This window comes from Ambystoma mexicanum, chromosome 7q (assembly GCF_040938575.1).
Source record: "Ambystoma mexicanum isolate Mex_15411 chromosome 7q, UKY_AmexF1_1, whole genome shotgun sequence".
In the NCBI taxonomy this organism is placed as follows: domain Eukaryota; kingdom Metazoa; phylum Chordata; class Amphibia; order Caudata; family Ambystomatidae; genus Ambystoma; species Ambystoma mexicanum.
Window position 1 is genome coordinate 640,137,713 of NC_090941.1, and position 21,626 is coordinate 640,159,338.

The window sequence follows — 21,626 nt, forward strand, 5'->3', positions numbered from 1 at the left end:
GGCCAGTGATTTCCTCCTTTAAAGGAAACAAGTACATGTTGACCGTGACATGCTTGTTTACCAAGTGGGTAGAATGTCTTCTGGCCCTGAATTGTAAGGCGGAGACAGCTGCCGCACTAATGATCAATCTCATCTTCTCTTGTTTTGGCCTTGCCCAAAAGATGGAGTCGGACCGAGGAAGTGATTTTACCAGCGAGGTGATGACGAAAATGTGGGAAATACTAGAGGTAAAGAGAAAACTCCACACTGCCTACCAACCAGCCTCAAGCGGGGTAGTTGAGCAGTACAATAAATCAATTGTGGGCATCTTGAAGAAGTTTGTGGTGCACTCTGGACCAAGTTGGGAAATCTATTACCGCTTGTCCTAATGGCCATTAAATCCACGCTATCTTCTGAAACCAAAATGTCTCCATTTGAGCTCATGACTGGACGGAAAAGAGCAGACCTTGATCAATGCATCCACTACACATGAGTACATTGAGAATTTACAGAAACACCTTCAACACAATTTTGCTTATGCTCAGCGAAATTTAGAAAAGACGGCAGAAGGAATGACTGCCTACTACAACTTAAAAACTACCAAGAAGGTGGACGAAGTTGGAGGCAGGGTCTACCTGTATGATTGCCAAAGGAACCACACCAAGGAGCAGAGTTTCCTCCCCTCCCAGAATGGTGCCTTTGAAAATATCACTAAAATCTCACCTGTCACATATAATATCTGCATCCCTAAAGGAGACCATATGGAAGAGAAATGGGTCCATATCAATCAGTTGAAGAGCCGTCACCCAAGACAGGCGCTATGACTGATTGAATAGCCCAGTGAGGGTACAGTGCAGGAACCATCTGAAAAATGAAAGGAAAGGGTGGAAACCCGGATGGAGAATATCGCACATATATACATGTAGTAACGTAATTTATACTCACAAAGAATGTATACAAATCAGGGAAAATAACTGAATAAATATGTGTGGAAATATTCATATAAGGGAAATGTCAATGTGATATTGCTTTGTTTCTCAAATTGTATGCCTATTTACCGGGGAAAGTGTTACTGTGAAATGTACCTAACCTCTCTTTTTATTCTCTACAGAATCAATAATTCCTGACATTCACAGCCTGGGGGTAGGAGGGTCCAAAATTGGAGGGGTTCCTAGACCAAAACCCAAAATCCTAAAAGAGTGGAGTGCAGACCAGGGTGCCACTCCGTGAGGACAGGAAAAGAGTGGACATGCTCGAATGAGGAAATTCATGGAATGAGCCAAAGCTAAAAGATAAAACAAAAACCCCACTATCCCTTGCTCTTTTCTATTGGTAAACCAAGTCAAAGACCCGGAGGGGGCGGCTTGTGGGGTGAAAAGACAGCCCCACAGCGACCGACATGGAGAGGCCATGCTAGGCCCCTATTGTGAGTGAAGCTGGCTATTGTGGAGTTCCATTAAAATCTGAAAGCCAGTACAAAACAGTGATTTTGACACAAGGCCTAGGGAAATGGAAATAAATTATGTAAAACTGCAGCAGTGAACGTGGAAAGAACAAAAAACACATTTTAAGCACTGCGCATTTGGAAGATAAAAAGGAGGAATGATGCCTGACATTTAAGAAATAAAGTCAAGTGACAGATTGCGTTTATCAGGAAGAGACTTACTTTCGATCATATAAAATGACAGCCTGTAAAGAGAAAGAACTATTTCATTTTTGTAAAAGTGAACACTGGTTTTCTATGTTAACTGTGGCCTATCTATGTGCATTAGATTAATAATGAATCTACCTCTGTTCTAATATACTAGAAAAGAAAGATTGTATTTATGAACAGCTGGCCTAGAATTAATGCTAAAATGTTACATGTAAGCACATCTTGTCAATTTAAAACTGCATTTTCTGAAGTATGGATGCAGAAGGTGTTTTCCCTAATGAACTGAAAGCTCTGTGCCTTTGGAAATTTGACCTCAAGACCTTTGGCTGAAGACTTCTAGGAGAAGCAGGTCTGGTTTTCAGTTTAAATGCTAAGCTATACAGAGAAGTAGATCAAAATGATGGGATTTGCAGATAACACAGCCAGCAGAAATGACCTTTAAGGTCAGGTCTACATATTAACTGTGATTAGCTTCGAACAAAAACCTCTGAATCCCAGGAGGGGAAGGTGTTAAGGAGAATTCTCCAGAATGGCTAATTTCCCTTACCTACCGAGTCCCTCAGCAGCTTTGCTCGATTTCTGGCATTTATTTTTTTCACCTGGTAAGAGTGTAAGCCTTTTTTCCCCACTCTTACATGCGTTTTGCTGTGCATGTTTAACATTTTCTTGTGTTCATAGACTGTGGAGCCTCACCTACTCCATATGCATCATCTTTTTACTTTGTGTTACACAGCACCTTCAGTGCAGTGACACAGGGTTGTCTTTTTGACTTCCCAACTCCGACTCCGTTTTCTGAGACTGACCGCTGTCTCTCAGAACATGTAAAGTTGCCATTGACTTTATTACTCTCTTTTAAAACTCACAGACCCAGTACAAACTATCTTAAATGGAGTTCTGGAAAGGGTTGATACTTAGCCCTTTTTTTGTCTGTTTCTCTTGGGGCATTGTTTCATTCCCTTTTCATTATGACTTGGCTGGTGGCAGTGGTAACTACCCTATTTTTCCTACCAAGGTTATCTTAAATAACCCTGGTATTTTTTTAGGCTATCTTGGTAGCCTCAAACTTAAACCCGCTAGACCATATATGTTTCTATACGATTTTGGCTGGGTTTAGTCGCCATTTCTTTTTGTAAAAGTCTTTCTCGTGTTTTACTCTTCGCGCCAAACCAGGTTTGGTTCCTTTGTTTGCCGTCCTTTTGCGGGTTGGCACCTGCATGTCTGGGGGGACAGGATGTGAGGGAGGGGTTTAGGAATGCCTGCACAGGGTCTCCTTGGAGACCCATGTCGCAATCTGATCTGATTGGCTGTGGTGACCGTCCCAGCGGGACAGCCACCCTGCTGTGTGATTGACAGTCAGGCTGTGTGAATGTGGGAAAACTGCATAAAATCAGGTGTCTGGGTCTGGAAAGGCAGAGTCGCCACTGGAACGAGAGAACCGAAGAGCTGACAGAAGAGGACATCTACAATGACTGAACCGCCCGGTGAAGCCCTGCTGCAGGTCCGAATCTTCATACTCCAACGACAGGGAAGATCTGCAAAGAATCTTCTCCCCTTGAGCTGGTGTGACCAACCAGTTCACCCAAACTTCAAGCAAAGTCCCTTCTCTGCTTGAATTTGCTGTACAGAGCTACAGTGAACCAGATAGTCAGGAGGAACAGACCCTGCTTGCATTTTAAGGAGCACACCTTTTATTCATTGCTTTGCTCTGCTGCTGGTTTCTTCCCTGGGCAATGCAGGAACCTCCAGGCTTCCTACTTCGTGTCAGTCTGACAGTCGCTTCAGGAACCGTGAGCCTACAGGACCTGCCAGGAATGTCCGCCTCAGCTACAGCCTTCTTCTCCATTCACGCTACAGTTCAAATCCGGTTGTTTCGTCCAGCCGCGGTGAAAGTGCGTGAAACCTTTTGCCAATCCGAGGGCTTGTCCTTCTCCATTCTTTAAACTAACTTTTCTGCCGACCAACTTTGTCCGGAACTCTTGACAAAGACTTAACCGCAAACTACTCTGAACTGTGTGATCTTGAGAAAAAGACTCTGACCCATTGACTTGGGGCCAGGCCCTGTTTGAATCTGATTTCCTCACTGTAGTTCCTTTTTCTAGATTGCCCTGTTTACTTACTTGTTGGTGTTATGCAATTTCTGCCTAACTTTGTCTTTCCCACTGGAGTGCCATTTTGCTCACACTTCATTTTGAGCCTAACTTGTCCAGAATCTATTGGGTGTGATGTAGTGTATTAAGAGTGTGATTTTTCAACTGCTTACCCTTGAGATAAATCTGGCTGCTGAGCCATTGCTACCACTTTACTGTCTAGTACAGGCTTGTACCAAAGGTGAATGTGTACCGTCACTGGTTTAATTGTGTGTGGTGTTCCCAAAGGGTACTGCACATAATTCTGCCCAACAGAGGCCATGATCACATGGCCCAGCCAGATGTCCTGATCATGTCATAGAAGAGAAATGCATCGTAAGAATGGGTGGGGGCTATGGGAAACTGAGCGACGTGTGGTCCATTGCCATTGACCAACATTGAATACATTTTCTTGAACAGAAAGTGCATTGTATATCCCAGTGAACACATCCTAGACTCATATTGAAGGGGATAAGAAGCCTGTCTGGACAATGTAAAAACGACTGTGTGTGTGATGGATATCACTTTAGTTAGGAGAAAAATTATGATTCTGGCATGTTCATTATTTGGAGGAACTGGAAAATTGGTAGAGTGTTAGATTGTGAAATTGAGATGTACAGGGTGGAGTGTCAGATGTATCATTAGTATGGCACAGAAGCAAATCGTGAAAATGTGTAGCTCCGTCCAGGAAGGGCATGCCGACATAAAATTAATATTGTCCGCCTCGCCATAAAATATAGAATCCAAAAATATATATGTTCATGCAGTTATCTGAAAAATCAGTGTAGCTGCCACGTTGTGAGTTTTTCAACACAAGAAGGTAAAACCCACCTGTTATTTTTCAATGATGCATTTTCCCTCCTCCCTCAGCTACCATAACCCATACCTCCCATCTTCTGTTCCTATCAGCAGCCAGTGAGCGTATTGGGGGGGAGGGAGAGAGCTGGCCAATCCGTAGTGTATGAAATATAATAATAATGGAGTGTCACCAGCCCTATAAGAGATCAGTTTTCTATCTGAGAGGGGCTAACTTGCTGATCTGTCTTTGACTTTGACACTTGGGATCTTTTTTTTTTACTTTTGATTTTTCCCTCGACTTTCCCACTCTATTGCTGGGCCTTAAACATTACGTGGGAGACAGAGACTGGGAAATCTAGAAGCTAGCTGTGTCTGCCATTTGAGGAGCCAGAGGAAGTTTGGTTGCTGGGGACAACCCTTGACCGAAGCCTTTGACCAGATCTTTGCCGTCTTTAGAGGAGTCCTGCTGTGTCCCTGGATGCCCCATAACCAAGGCCTCCCATGTAAGTAGATATGCCTCAAAGCTATCAAAAGTGTGTGGGGAATCTGCCAGCCTTAATCTCCATCCCGCATAGCGGGTAGGGGGTGGATCTGGGGAGACCCTTGGCACATTTTATTAACACAAATTCAAATTAATTCCACTATAGAAAATTACCCTATCCATTTAAATTGAATTGTGTTGGGAACTGTCAGCCTTAATCCTTTCCATTTAATGTTGCCGTTGCGGGGGCTAGGGGGGTCGACTGTGCAGATCCTTAGCGCATTGAATTGAAGTTAAATCAATTAATTCCCATATAGAAAATCACAGGATGAGTGTTTTTAGAGTTTGAATCTAACAATGTTCATGCCCAGTGTGTTAGTTCCGTTACAGAAAATAAAGTACCTGGGTGACTTCCTTTCTAAAACCCCTGTCTTCTGTACAGAAGGGGGGTGTCCATAATCCCAAAATAACTAACCCTAAAATGCTGCTATTCAAGTGAATGTAGAGTGCGCAAAATCAAAATTCCCATTTATTTACTTGCATCCCAAAACGTTTTTCCCAGAGACTTTTATTTCATGCAAATAAAAAGCCCAAAGTGATTTTCCCATTGAGTTCCTTTCTTGAATTTGCCTTTCAAATGAAAAATAATAAATAAACTATGTTGCTACTGTGTTCTCACTCCCTGTACCTTGCCTTCAGATCAGAGGAGTCCTATCTAATTGATGCCTGGAGGGTGGGGATTGCTGGGAGAAAGGAGTATTGTGCCAAACTAAGCAATCACGGTATTTTGTGTTTTTCTTATTGGTTAATTTGCAAGAAATCTGATGTTAATTGCGACTGACAACTTCAAAATTCTACCTGTGTGTTGTAGTCTCTGCTGAAATATAAGTCAGTCAATTGGTGCAAGAATTTTGAATTTGTGATATTGTGTGTTGCCACGGCGCTGGTGGCTGATGTTTTGGTTGCTATTACATTTTGTCAAAACTTAAATATATATTCTTACTATACACTGGTCTGGTTCCTAGCTCATTGGTGGAACAGAGGGTATTTGTTGGGGTGGTGCAAAATAAGTGGTAGGCCTTGCTAAAGTTGAATCTTTATAAGCCCATTGGGTGGGCACCACCTTGTTGGGGGGGGGTGTGGAGGAACTCCCTGAGTTGCCAATGGCCACCTGATATAACATGACTGGTCTGGTCCTGTGCAGCTGTAGTATCAACTTGTGTGGTAGAAGGTAAGAGGCCTGGTACCTTACCACTAACTATGAAGGCTGCTTCAAGGTGTTCTAAAGCAGAGGAGGCCTATGGTGAATTCATGCCCTGAGACAGAGTAGAAGTGTTAGGGCTGGAGGGAACCAGGATGTAGTGGGTTCCACAACTCCTCCAGTCCCTTCAGTGATCTGATGAGAAGCCTGAAAAAGTGCTGTGGTCAGCCCTTGATTTACTCCAGCATTCCTCCATGGAAGCAAGCCTCTCCTGATTCGGTGTAATGACCTTGTAAGCGGCTAGGCAAACTGTTGCATCTAATCGATCATTAAAACGTGCTCGAAACTCACTGTGAGAATTCAGTTGGGGTAATCTACCGCTTCATCTGGGTGTATATTCACGAATATCGCTCAAGATTAACCCTCTTGGTACTCCTCTGCCTGCTCAGACCACTCAGAGCTGGACATTAAAACAGTAATCTAGGGTGGCAAGAACCTGTAGAGAGGTGGTGCGACATGAGTGAAGTAGGGGAGGGGCCAATGAACTGTACAATTGTACAATGAACTCACAATAAAACCATAACATCAGCCAGGATCAGATGCATCCTACACCTTGCAATCACATGCAACAAATAGCAAGACTCAGACAAAAGGAACACTAAAATGTGTGGTCTTGGACTAATAAAATCCTTCTTGCCTGTAAATAGAGGATGGGCAGTAGTGCTGACTGGCCAATCAAAATGAGAGCTGAAAGCTGCAGGTACTATTCTGCCATTCATTCAATGAATTTGAGTTCTGAAACTCATTGGTAGACTGCAGTAGCGAAGGCAGCTTTTGGTGCCTGGGAGGGGGGGGCGCCAAGAGGGTGCCAATGGAAGCCTGGGCGGCGCACTGGGGGCGGTGGGGACCCTGGGGGGACCAACCGCATCCCCCCTGCCCACTCTCTGGCTCCACCACCCGTAGAATGGTCACAAGTGCAGTAACCAAGCAGTCTTTGGGCAGTTCTGAAATCTCTAGCACTCGCTATCCAGATCCTGCATATCCGCAGCAACTCTGGACTGAAGCAGGCTATGGGGCAAAGGCAATAGTCCTGAGTGCAAAGGGATTCCCATGCCTTGTGCAATCCCACTCGAACTTGGCAGTTGCAAGAAGAGGCGGTCCCGTGGATCACTTAGCATTAATAAAGCAGGTGGTCACTGGAGGAGAGCAGATGTGTACATCATGTACTCCATTGCAGGAATCACTAGCTGCCAAAAAATATAACCTTTGTAGGCGGCAGAACATAGAGGCACACTCCGTTGTCAGTGTGCTGTCCCCTCACACTTGCTATCCCACAGCACAGTTGTAGAGGGTATTTGTTGGGGTGGTGCAAAATAAGTGGTAGGCCTTACTAAAGTTGAATCTTTATAAGCCCATTGGGTGCGCACCACCTTGCTTGGGGGGCGGGGAGAACTCCCTGAGTTGCCAATGGCCACCTGATATAACGAGCATTGGGAATGCCAACAGTTTGGGCTTTTGTGTAGGCATGATAATGGCACTTGCCATGCACAGCCGTAGTGGTATTAACTGGCCATTGATGGTAGCAGGTGAAAAAAGGTGCGAGTACTGGGCATCGAATAGCAGTGCTAGGCAAATGCCTAATACTTACACACAAGCCCAAACTGTTGGCTTTGCCAGTCCTGTTTTTTAACAGGGCTTCAGTGAAGGACATGTATAGTGCTTATAAATCAAGTGGTTGTAGGCAAAAAGGTTTAGAAATTTTTATTACACCAGTAGCGTGTATACAGCTCCAATTAAGTCATTAACTCTCAGATAACTGCTTTGAAAAAACAGGCAGGCATTTTGAGGGCAACGTTTGAAGGTAAGGCTTGATTGCGCATTCCACTAGGTGGTGTTTTGGGCAGGGAGGAGCAAGAACTCGGTGGCAATGGCCATAGGGATTAGCATGGCCTTGGGCAGTCAATGAGTGTATAAATAACTATAAAGTGCCTTCAAGCTTTGTGTCCCTCCTCATGTGCCATTTCTCCCTATCTGTAATCTAACAAATAGTTTCAGCTTATAGGTGGCTCTGCCACCTACTAGCCCAAACTAAAAATGCAGATAATAGAGCAACACCTCTGAGCAAACAAAGCATACTTAACTGCTGGAAGAAGCAAAGAAAAGATAAGTGATATGAGATCATTGCTGAAATCGAAAGGTTTTGCCCAATGACCTAACACCTGGCTAGAAGAAAAAAAAAAGGCTACTAGTTTCCCCAACAGATGCTATGAAATCTAGTTTATTCATAGACAATGTTGAAAAATTGATTTGCTGCTGAACATTTGAGTAAAGAAAGTAGAGCATTATAATTGCTTCGGTGCCTTGCAATAGAATGCACAGACAGACCTAATATTAGAGTTGGTCAAAAAAGAAGGGGTGAGGCACGCACTCCAGTTCCTGGCCAATATATTACCTGAAAAAAGGTTGCTGGGTTAAATCCCAAAGTGTCCAGTACATTTCACAAGGTTAAATCCCAATTGCTGCCCAATTGTTCACAGGGTTGATTCCCTTCTTGCACTGCTGTTCTCCTCCTAGCGCTTCAGTGTCGCCAACACTCATCAGGGAGGCTGAGTTGCCTTTCTGTTCAGGTGAATCCAATATAATTGCTGTTGCAGTCTCTAGGAATTGTGGTAGCTGTAGTGAAACCATTTTAACAATTCAGGTGACCAGGAAAAGACTCCCCTCCAAAAACACACATCTTATCCTTACAGAATGCATTAGCAATTTAATTGGATTCACCTGACAAGAAAGGCAACACAGCCTCCCTGAAGTGTGTTGGGACCCTAAAGCGCTAGGAGGAGGAGAACAGCAGTACACATGCAGCAGAAAGGATCCGACCCTGTGAACATTTTAGCAACAATTGGTATCTTTTTTTTTTTATTGGTTTGTTACAAACCATTAAAAAAGGTGCGGCAATGAAACAGTAAAAAACCCAAGAAAAGAGAAAAAGAGAAAGAAGAAAAGAGAAAGAGACAAAGAGAATACAAAGCGAAAAAGGCAGAAACAAACATAGATCCAACTTTTAACTTTCAATTGTCTGACATATGATTTTTAGATGGTTAGGCATCCTACTAAGCACTTCAATAGAATGCATAATGTGTTTTTTCCAAGCCAGCATAGGTGGCAAATTGTTTCTGTGAATGTTACTTTATCTAGCCACCTTTACTGCTTTTATGTGTTTAGTTTCTAAATTAGCTTCCGCCTTTATTAGTTTTTTCACCATTAATTCTAAGAAAAATGTTAGTTCAATTGTTGGACTACGATCAGAGTCTTGAGAGAGTTGTCTCCACCATTCTTCAACAGACAGCGATGGTTTTGCCAATATGAATCTTCCGAAATGCTTTGTGCGCTCTTGTGTCAGATTGGAGCATGCTAGCGTTAGATGTTTCAAGGTTTCCTCGTCTTCTCCACAAAGACGACACGTTGTAGATCTTAGGCCACCGGTGTCCCGTATGATCATATTTTCTCGGGTAGGAAATTGGTTAAGGCGATATTTCATGAAGATCCCTCTACGTACGATTTTTGTCTGGAAATTGGAGTAAATATGGCTGAATCTCATTCAATTTTCTCTCTCCATTTGGCATCAGCTTCATTATTCTGTGGTTTCTGCACGTGTCTCCAGTGTCGATCCAATCTTGTATCCAGAGCAATGATTTAACCTTATTTGGATTTTCTAGTAGCATATTTTTATTTACTCCTATATCACAGAGAATATTTTCGCAGCGCTGGACCCACAATGAGAGTATATTGTCACCATGCTCTTTGGCTGGGTCTTTTAGGATGTTATATTGTAGAGTCGGCTTTTCTGCGGATGCTTTACGATATTCATTTAGGGTGTTCCACATAATCCTCTCATTAATGGATAAGAGACCAAACTCAGATCTTATACAGGCGGTTGGTACACCAGGAGGTAATCGCAGCACCTTTGACCAAAAGGAATGTTCCAATGAGGCCCACACTTCCGCAGGACATCCGAACGCACAATCAGCTCCATGGATTAATGCTGGAACAACTTTCATCTTGTAAAAGGTTATAACAGGTTTTAGGGAATGTTTCCCATATTTCATATTCAAGGTGCAAGCTTGCGCTGTCAATTGTTTGCATTTGGACTTGACTTTTTCCACCCATGGGGCATCATTGATGCTAGAGCTCATCATCATACCGAGGTACATTGCTTGTTTTTTTTGTTCAATTGTACCTTTCCCCAATTTCCAAGTGAACTTTTTTTTCCCACGATTTCTTTGTTCTTTTGCAAAGCTTGCAGGATTAAGATTTCTGATTTTTGCGTGTTGACGTTTAGGCCATTTAGTTGGATATATTGGGCAAGAATCTCTAGTTTTCGTTGTAGACCTACAGGAGTCAAGTCCAAAAGGACAATGTCGTCAGCATACAGTAACCAGTGTATCTTATTTCCATTTACTTTTGGAGAGAAAATGTTTGCATTTTTGTATGCATCACCCAGATCTGAGATAAATAGATTGAAAATAATCGAGGCCAGCGGGCATCATTGTTTTACTCCTCAATGCGTTTTATTGGGGCTGATAGAGTGCCCCTTTTATCCAATCTTATTTTAATCTCAGTGTTGGTGTGCAGTGCTTTTATTGCTAAAAGTAAGCTGGTTGGGCATTTCCAGTCATACATTTTCTTCCAAAGTAGTTCTATGTCAATGCTGTCAAATGCTTGTGATAGATCCACAAAAGCAAGATAGATCTTTTTGTTTGTTTTTATTGCGTCCATTTTGAGGATATTCAGCAAAAGGAGATTCAGCCCAAAGTCTACGCCCTTAACGAAGCCTGCTTGTCGGCATATCCAAGTGGTTTGAGTCTTGAATCCATTTAAGAAGTTGTTTCTGTAATTGAGTTGCAAATATTTTTCCCAACACGTCCAATAGGGCAATAGGCCTATAGTTTTTAGGTTCGGCTCTATTGCCTTTTTTAAAGATTGGGATGACAGTCGTAGTTTTCCAACTTGTTGGAACTTTTCCTTCTTCGGCGATTACAGCAAACAGTTTTGATAGAAAACTAGCTCACTCTTCAGGGTTTTGTTTAAGTATAAAGTTCGTTAGACCATCTGGTCCCGGTGCCCTTGAAGAGGAGCTGCGTTGAATGCTCAGCAGGATATCTTCTCTATCAAAGTGAAGGTCCCATTTTGGAAGCTGAGGCAGCAAAGGATCAATGGTGTTACTTTTTTTTCGTACACTATCTCATAGTGTTTGATCCAGTCTCTTTCACACACCATGCTTAGTTGAATTGGTATCTAACCCAGTGAATTGGACACTTTGGGATTTAACTCAGTTATTCTTTTTCTTTCTTCGGGTAGTATATTGGCCAGGATTTGGAGTGCGCGCCTCACCCCCTTTTGTTTTCACTAATATTAGAGTTGCCTATGGCACATAGCAAGATAACAATCCACCACTCTGTGATAAGGATGAAATAACCAGCCCATTGTGGAGAGGCTCCTGAGAATACTCACTATGTTTCTGTTTCTCACCTCCACAAAGTGCATGCATGCAACCTCCAAACATGCATCTACTTTAACTCAATGGCCCAAACTAATTTCTTATGTGGTGGTAGTAAGGCATTCTTAGATTCTGAAAACTGTCAAGAAACGCATGATACCGCCGCAGAATATTCAACAAAATAGTCACCACATATAAAACACGATTCTCCAGCTCTGGGTTCAAATACCAGGTTTCGATGAGACAATTCTCTTAATAAAATTGAGCTCACTGTCAGAGAACCAGTATTTCAATTTAACTAAAGATTAATTTTAAAACTGCATCATCTTGATGGGATACGAAATAATTGACAAACTGGGAAAAGCTACAAGATCCAAAGAAAGCATCCCCCTATGCTTTTACAACCAAATCACCATAAAAACATGAAAATGCATCTTTTACCAATCCATGTATGAGCCAGTGGTGCCAGAGTCAAAAAAAAGAAAAAAGTAAACAATAACTTAACATTAGCAACGACCCAAGCACAGCTGCATTGGCAATCCTTGATCAGCTAGCCATCCAAGGAAGAAAACAGATCCCTCTTCATCTTCACTATCCTCAACCTAGGTGGGTGATTTTGTTTCCACGAATGAGACTTGAAGCACAATCGCTGATCAAATGCGCCTCTGCCAAACAAAAGCACATACCTAAACACCAACACTGTCACTTCTCCATAATAAACAAACTATGCCTGACAGACTGGACATATTGGTCTGGGCTCAGTCCAATTTTATACTCCGCGCTGTGTGGATAATGGGGGAATAATGAAGCTACCTCGGGTCCTTCTGCTGTGTGTGTGATTGATTGTCCAGGATTTTACCCTCTTCCAGTTCAGTTGTGCAAGGATGATGTAAGTAGTGTTGGTTGCAGGCCTATGCAATAAAAGGGTGAGCCACAAGTAAGCCAGATCACACTGTCATTCAGCCCCGCCCACCCCCAGTCCTCACTCCCCCAACTCTGCATGCTCACCCGCGGACTCTTCAGCTACTTTGCAGCTTCTATCCATTTGACTGTGAGCGTGCAAGTGTTTTGCTGTTCCGCTCCCAGGCCGCCACCATCCCTCCTGCTGTTTTGGATTCCTTTCTTCTCTTAAGAGGCGCTCATAGTCTGAGAGGGGTAAGCAAAATGAGCAGGCTAAGCAGTAGAGAGCGACTCAGGGTGATCCCCCATATAGCACCTCCAGAGAAAGTACTTCAGTGCGGGTAACTTTCCATGGCTGCCAGAGTCTGGCGCAGCGCACTCCTTTCTCTAGCTGCTCATGGGACTGATACCGCCTGTAGACAAAATATTAACTAGGGCGGTCAGATTCTAGAATTAATCCACTCTCAGGTGAGGTTATTTTGTCTTTGCAAACTATTAGGCTCACAACCATTCAAGAGCTCCTCTATCCTTCTTGACAGTTATGTGGGCCACACTTCCCTGAGGTCACTGCACGGGTGCCTAAATAGAGGCAGACCTATCTCGTAAATAAACAGAGCTATGCAAAGTAGCACTGGTGCAAGGGATCTCAGGGGGTCCTTCCTACAAACTAAGACACCAACTCATACTATTCAAGTGGACTCTGTACTTCTACTTTCCTGATGCTGACGGTCACACCTCCAGTCCTAAAGTCAATGATGAAATATCTAATACAAACTGTCGACAGGCCGCTGCCCTGCTGCTATGATGACCAAGACACATGGCAGAAAGAAAATGTTAACCCTGACTGTGCACACATCTTAACGGCAAGTGTTATAGTAAGAACAAGTAACATTGCAACAGTTCTTTTGTACAGTGCATTGCTACTTAAATGCCCGAGTAGCCTCAATCTCCATCCTCAGCATCAAAGCAGAAGTTCTTCGTTTATCAACGGGGGCCGTTTGCTACATGCAAGTACTGCTAATTGCAGGCTTGCAAGAGGAATCCCAGAATACACAAGAGAAGTGTCTATTTGTGCACCATCACAACTACAATTTTTGCCATTAAAACCAGGATTCTACGATAGACATTCACTTCCTCCGGTGCTTTCTAGAAAGAGCCTGCAAAAACCACCAGAAAAATAGGCTGGAAACATAATTGCCAAATCCATATGTACCCAGAGAGGCACTGATGCTCTCTATAGAGCTAGAGCAGACCCAAGGGCTGGTCAGCCAATGAGGCGACATGTCGGAAGACAGTAAGAGAGCTTCACCGTCAGTGCTAAGATTACACAGTGTGTCATGATAACATTGACCAGCAGGTGGAGATTCCCGGAGTGGAAAGAAGCATATGGATTTGCTCTTCATAAACACAATATAGCATCAAGTCTGAGCTTGATGTTCAGCCTTCTGTGAATCAAAGATTGTGCCTTTTGGAGGATACCCTCAGGACCAGTGTCGGAACCGCTCCTTGTATTGGACCCAATGAGAGTGGAACGAAAAGTACATTAACTCTTGTGTAATGGTGCCCTTGAGTATGAGAGCAACATTTTGTGCCTTACACATCCCACTTCATAACAGCTCTGCTTTGAAAAAAATTGCAATTTTTTGCAGTGACCAGGTGACACTGGCTCATACTATAAGACACCACTTTTGAATGCTGAAGAAGAATTTTTTATTTTATTTATTTTTTTACAAAATAATCTTTTTCCTTGAGACCAAAGTACCTACCTCTGGGATGTTACCAATGGTATTACCATTTGATATTGCTGTAAGCACAAGTGGTATGTGCGATTCTGGGCATCTGATTCTTCAAGTTAAAGCAATGGTTCAGTTACATAAAACAGTCACACAAAAATAATTATTGGCCCGATCCCAAGCATTTTAATTGTCGAAACCAATCTCAAAAGGTGATTTCAGAAGCTAATAAACTTTACTAACCCTACACCATTGATTAACATTAGGCAACATAAGAGACAACACACTGTTTTTTAAAAGTAATTTATAAAGTATTTAATGAGCATACTTTTATAAAAACAAATACTGCCATAAAAAAACAATGTCTATAGTAACATGTTTATTAAATTATAAAGCGTCTACTACATACAGTATATTGTTTGAACAGAATATTATTGCAAAAACAAAGTGATTTACATATGTCCTCATTTCCTTCCCAGCACATCCAATCCCACTGCCAGCAATGGGAAACATGTTGAAAGTCTTTGGCATCAAAGAGCTACGGAGTAAGTGTTGTAGAAGTACCTGCACTCTAGTGGTTAGCCAACAGCAAGAGGAGTGAGGGCTAATGCTTTCTAATTACATCTGTTAATCACTTTCCTGGGTGACATGTATCCTTCTTGCGTTGTCACAAATGCACACTATTGGTATAGTTATGAACTTTTTTCTTAAAACTAGAGAACAAAAACAGTAGGTAGAACCATAATAGATGAACATGTCTAATTAGCTGGCAGCTGTACAACACAGTACATTCAAGTAATTTGAGTGTGCATACAGTAATTAGCCATCCTGCATTTAGCCACCAGAAGTGGAAGATTCAGGACATATACAGAGTTACTTCTTCTGCAGTCAAAGCATATTTTACCGATTCACCCTTTTTCAACAACCAAGGCATGTGACATCAACAAAGAGGTACTACTACTACTACCCTCCAACTTCACAATCAGTAACCAAACAACAAACCCCGAGAAGAATACCAACAATCTAGTTATCAGTATTAGTTATATGTGCCAATGTTCCTAATTGAAAAACAGAGGCAAAATATTGAAAAGGCAGATTCTTGGAATGTCATTGCTCTTCAAATTTCCCAGCAGAAATATACTGAAGAGATTGAATGCCATCCTACAGTATATACAACAACCATTAAAAAAATGACAGAGCAGGCACACATTTATCTTGCCCTGTGGCTCACCTCATTTTTCTAACATTTTGACCATTTTTATTATTCCTTGATACAAACTTTACTAATTATTAAACACATGCCCAAATATTAATTCGCCCCCATTATAATGGTATGCTTCTAAATATTATAAACACAGAAGATGGTCAGAAGCTTATAAATCTTCTTTAGCACGTTCCATTTTTCTCACTTGAACAGTATCCTCATCAGCTGATATCAGCCACTGGAAGTACACTTTCAATGGATCGATATTCCAGTGTTTATGGAATGATATGGGAACTTGGTGAGAAAGATAGTCCTTTGGATAGTCCATAGGCCGTGCCTGGAGAACAAGAGAAAAACACAAAAAACAGACTGTTAATGCCATTGCTGCTTCCATACCTTATTATTGGGTGGCGCTGTGCAACGAAAATCCAAATTTCAAGATGAACCTCATTTGATAATGTAGTATGAATCTCCAAATCTGATCACATTTACCCATCTCTCTAACACCCTCATGAATAACCCTTCATTGATTACCCTCGGCCATCTTATTCACTGTTAGCATGGCCGCAACAGTTCTTAGGTTGATCCCAATACTGCTCGTCCTAACCTTCAGTAACTCTCTCGCAGCCTTCTACGTTTTGCATAATAGCAAAAGTCAAGGCTGCTGTGTGTTCCAATATGAATAGTAACAGCCTATTCCATTTTAGCTAGTAATTTAGAGTATGAATACATGTAATTTAAAAAAAAAACGTTATTTTTGTTGATACATTTCTTTTACTAAAGGCACAGCTGCACAAATATGAATGTGTCAAGTGGATGAAATCGCTGTGGGGGCCAGAAATCTTCTCGAGTTAGTGGATGATGGAAACAGCAACTGTATGGAGATGACCCCCGGGGCACTATTCTACTGCCTCGGTCACTTGGCAAGTAACATTCAAATGATTGCCAATCTACATCCTCACTTGAGATGTCAGGAGCTGAGAAGGCAATACCCTAGACGAATTCCATGGAAGATACCCTTCTCATAGCACATGCCAGGTTCCCCAAAGCAACCGGAATCCTTGTCGACAAACATCTACACTGAACATCCCATGGAGCTCTCTGATCCTGCATCTCAAATTTGTGCTGAGCCAGCCCTGCAGTCCATTTACCAACTTCATAAACTGACGTAATAGCACAGCAAAAGTGGAATTGCCTACAATTGTAAAGAGCAAAAACAGGTTCAAAGCCTGCTTGCAACTACCACGGATCCACTCACAAAGTCTGTGGGTTGACGAGGTCAGACCTTGAATGCACGGCTACAAAGAGCACACTTGCCCCCAAGGAAAGAACATTAACCCCTCAGGAACTACTACAGTTACACCCCCTGCACATCACCAGCAGCCTTGCATGGTCCACATTCTCTTCCGGCCCACACTAGTACATGGAGAAACTCCAAAATGGCCACTGGCTTATATAGAACTTTGGGACAGCCCCTTCAGCCTCACTGTTGTATACAAAGAGGGAAGCAACCTAAAAAATCCCAGCCTCAAACCGCCATAGTTCCACAGGTGCAAATCCTCAATCTTAGTTCCAACTAGTGAGAGGGCACCTGTGCTATAAAAGCTAGCCAGCCCAGATCAGTGATTAGGGTTGTTGGTAGAAGCTGTGGTTGGCAGTGAGAGAAGTTTCAAAGTGGGTGCAAGGAGGTGGAGGTAAGGAGGTTGCAGGAGGACAAAGGTGAAAGAGTTGGCAGTGGTTGAGGAGGTGGTATCTTTTGGAGAACATGGAGAACTGGAGGAGGTGATAGGAGTAGGTGGTGGCGAGAATTTGGCGACACCTGGAGTAGGAAGTAGAGTACTAGAAGGGGTGGCAATAGAAGGCAGCTGGGAAAAGTTGGATAAAGATGGAAGCACCTGGAAAGGAAAGGGAGGACGGGCAAGAAAGGGTGGCAGAGGGAGAGTGCGCATTGGAGGTGGCCAGAAGTATCCACATGGGCGATATATCTAGTAAGAGAAGGAAGGAATGACGATACCAGGTAGGCCCAAAGCATAGGAGGTGGGCCTTGCGATCCAGGCACAAAGGTCAGCCTAGCAAGGATTCTAGATGCCCAGGGAACTTGACCATACCTAGAACTGTTGAAGGGGGAACTAGGCATCTAGGGTTGGGTCGGACTACTCCTGGTTCAAACTCTCCTACATCAAGAAGCACCCATACAATCAGCACCTGGTGAAGTCTACTCAGAGCGGCCTTCCAGAGGGACCCTAAAGCCGACCAGCCTTGCACCTGATGACATTTGGATAGTCATTTGTACAGGACCCAGGAAGTCCACAACTAGATAGATGAACCACCCTGGGACCAGGTGTGAAGGACTGGACTTTGTTTTTGATTATGCCAGATTGTGAGGCCTAGCTTAACTTCAGGAGTTTGTGGTTTACTTTTTTGTTTGTACAATAGGGCCAAACCTGGACAGTAACCAAGTTGCTGCGTTATTTTCCAATAAAAGATTAAAACAAACTTGCCGTCGTCCTTCAATTGCTTATATCTTGCACCAGCCTTTGTGACAGATGATAGATCACAACCAAGATTATTATTGTAATACCTTCAGTAGAGCACAGGTAGAAAGGACTAGGACGAGGAAGATCACAGAAGATGTGAAAAGTACTGGTCATGCAAGTACTGGTACGAGGTGGCCCTAGGAGGCATACAGATGCACATGGCAAAAGGAACAAAGGACTTTTCTGCCAGGGAGGAACTGGCAACAAAGTACAAGAAGAGACAAAGCACCAATAAAACGGTCAATCCCAGCTGGGGCAAGCCAGCCCCGGAGCAGCGAGAGGCGAAGAACAGGCCAAACTCAGGAGTCCAGAAGACCAGAGAGTGGAGGATGCAAGCAGGACGCAGAGTTTGTCTCCAGCGGGTCTGACGGCAGCAGATCCAAGGACCAGTGGAATAAGGTGGGGTAGTGACGTGACCTCCCACAGGGGGTGGACCGTGCGGTCTCACAGCAACGCATACACTGCGGGGAGTTGACAGATGAGGAAATGCAGCGAAACCCCCGAAGTCACCAAAGACCACAGAAAGCCAGGAAGAAATCGACACTGGTCCCTGGAAGAACCGGCGCCAGGCTAGCTGCTCCCAACAGGTAACAGGAGGCACAGGTGGACCGGTGGGTACTAGGGAAGAGTTGAAGGGTCTCAGCTTCCAGCCATCAATGTGGTGGAGCATGAAAGTGGGCCGAAAAGGGATTACCTCCGAGGAGTACTTCCTTGTCTCCGTGGAGATAACCAAACCACTGACCACTTGAGAAGGGACGGGGACCCTATAACAAATAGAGTGCATCTGAGGAGTACTTCCTCTTCTCAATGGAGACAGAGAGACCACAGACCACCAGAGAAGGGTTGGGGACCTCACAAGGAATAGAGACTGCATATGAGGAGTAGTTTGTTCTCTCAGTGGAGAGAGAGAGGGAAACCACTTACCGGAGAAGGTCCCCAAAATTGTTGAAAGAAGCAACAAAGGAAAATGTCCTCAACTCGCTGGCCGCAGGAAGACTATTGAATACCGGATGAGGGTTGGGAACCCAAAGTAAAGTGCAATACAGCATAAAGAAAACTTTCTCCAATTCAGTGACCAGAGGCATGTCACTGAAACACATAGAGTTGGGGCACTGTAGGAGCCTGGGAACAGAGGTCAACGGAATTGCCAAGCTAAGAACATTGCAAGTTATGTCAAGAACCAGGGGTGGGGAGTCATTCTCCTGGTAAAGAATCTGGAAGCTGAACTAATATAGAAGTCCACAGAACATCAGGGGAAGGGAGTCATTCCCCTGGCTTGTGCCTGTTTGTAAAGAACACTTTTCAGAGTGTACCAGGAGAAGGGAGGCATTCTCCTGGTTGAAGATCTTTTGTGGTTGAACTGTGCCAGGAGAAGGGAGACATTCTCTTGGACTTGTAACCACGCCAAAGACCAGGAGATGGGGGTAATTCTTAGGTTTAAATGTAACGGATAGAAATAGGGTCTTGGACAAGGATAGTTAATATTTGATGGACACTGACACTTCCTTAGTTTTAGGTTGAGACAGAGAAACTCCTCATACAGTTTGGGATAGATAGGTTTTTGGAAAGCTCAATAAACATTAATAACCAAAACCATGCCACCTCTTGGTCCGTCTCACCCTTACAGTAAATATGGGGATGGGTTTGGGATTTTAGGGGGGGATATGCAGGGGGCCTCGACCCTCATTTTGCGGTAAATAAAAGTGTAAACCTTGGTTAATAAAAATTTGGCAAAAGTGTAGGTCGCAAAAAATAGTAGGCAATCATTCATAGAACCGGAATGCACTAAGAGTCAGCCTAACAGTCCGCAGTTCCAGTAGATGGAAGTTGCCTCATGCCTTGGCATGGGATCACAGTCCACTCAACCCTCAGATCATCAAAGTGAGTTATTACAGTCTTTCAGTGGGACGTCCATGACCACTATAGCATAGTCTGGCACCTGCAGTAAGACTGACATAGTGCCCTGATACTCAGACCACTGGAAATAAAGCAGCCACTAGCAAGACCTTATGTGCAACCAAGCCTGGGGCACCACAAAGATGTAGGATCCCATGAGGAAAAGTAGATGCAGAAAGGTCAATCCCGGGACCAAAATGAGACTGGAAGAGTCAATACCCTGTCTTGAGGTGGGGAGCAGCACGCCCAAGCAAGCATGTGGAACCGTCCTGATAAAACAGAGCAACTAGATGGGATGATGAGATCATCTGAAACTTCTTGCAGTTCATGGAGAAGGTCCCATTTTGTAGCAGACGGAAGGTGTGGTGCAGGTGGGCCGACACCAGATCTGGGGCGGGAACGCAACCCAGCCAATCGACAGGGAGGGAAAGACATGAACCTTGTGCCCCCTGAGAGATGCAGCCACCACAGATAACAGCTTGGCAAAGACCTTCGGAGCACAGGGCAGTCGAATGGGAAAGATCTATAACTGGAAATTGGTTTCCACAACCACGAACCTAAGTTACACATGCTTGGAATTGATCGGAGCATTGCAGTAGGCATACTGAAGGTCCGTCCAGCAACTCAAGAGCCGTTGTGCAAATCAAGAGCCTGGAGGTTCTGGCCCTAGGTGACCATCTTGAACCTGACCATGTGCAGATACAAGTACAAAAGCCTTAGATAGAAAATGGGGATCTGAGTCCCCTCACCTCCTCCAGTAACAGAAAACAGAGAGTACCAGCATCTTGAAAACTTCCACTAGTAGGAAGGTGTCTGGAGATTGGGGGATACAGGGGGGGAGTGATGAGGGAAAATCGTGATGGAAACCAGTCTGGAAAGCATTGAATGAAAATGATGCATTATCCGTTCAGGACGCCATGTAAAGCACGTGTGTCATAAGTGGTGCATTGCTACTACAACATGCAGGGACAGCCTACCTCCATCACTGGAGACAGATGGAAGATGTCAGATTCAGAGGAGGTTTGTATCTGGTGTTCCGGGGTCGAGGCACACAATAGCCGAGGCAACACCACCTCTCGGAGCTCCTCTACCATGTTGGGGAAAACACTGCTGACATTGCCAGAAAGCTCCAGACCACTGCCATGGTGGGCGAAGGAGGGAAAGCCTTGAAAGGAATGACAGCTCCTAGAGTGAGAGGAGGCAGGCTATTGTTGGAGAGCCAATTCAAGGGATTCTGCTGTGGCTTTGTAGGACTTGCATTTCTCCAGAGGCTCATTTTTTGACCAAAGAGGTTGTCACCACTGAGAGAACAATCCAAGAGTTTAGCCTGGATGTTGAAGGCAAACCATATGGTTGCATCTATGAATATCTGCAGATGACAGAGCCCAGACCCATGTCTTTAGCCACACACTCCGCCATGTCCATGGCCAGGCTGGAGCATCTGATGAGCCACCTCCTTCCCATCATTAATAAGGGAATTCAAAACCTTCTTTCTCAGGCATGGGGCGACACTCTGCAGCCTCAGAGACCAGATTGCCAGAAGCAAACACTTGTCGGAAAAAAGGCATCCAACTCCTTGCTTTCCTTAGCTGGAGACAGAGATGGCAATCATGGCGGATT

At 43.8% G+C, this 21,626-nt stretch overlaps 1 protein-coding gene across 1 annotated transcript in view; it reads right to left on the reverse strand.

Annotated features, from left to right (window-relative positions):
- Positions 1-14,658: 14,658 nt before the first annotated feature.
- The window catches only part of B3GLCT (beta 3-glucosyltransferase), a 1,424,518-nt gene continuing 1,417,550 nt past the window's right edge, over positions 14,659-21,626 (reverse strand). The window contains exon 15 of the mRNA XM_069639745.1: positions 14,659-15,910. Coding sequence (XP_069495846.1) covers positions 15,743-15,910 — 168 coding nt within the window. The 3' untranslated portion in view covers positions 14,659-15,742. The remainder of the gene's footprint in view (positions 15,911-21,626) is intronic.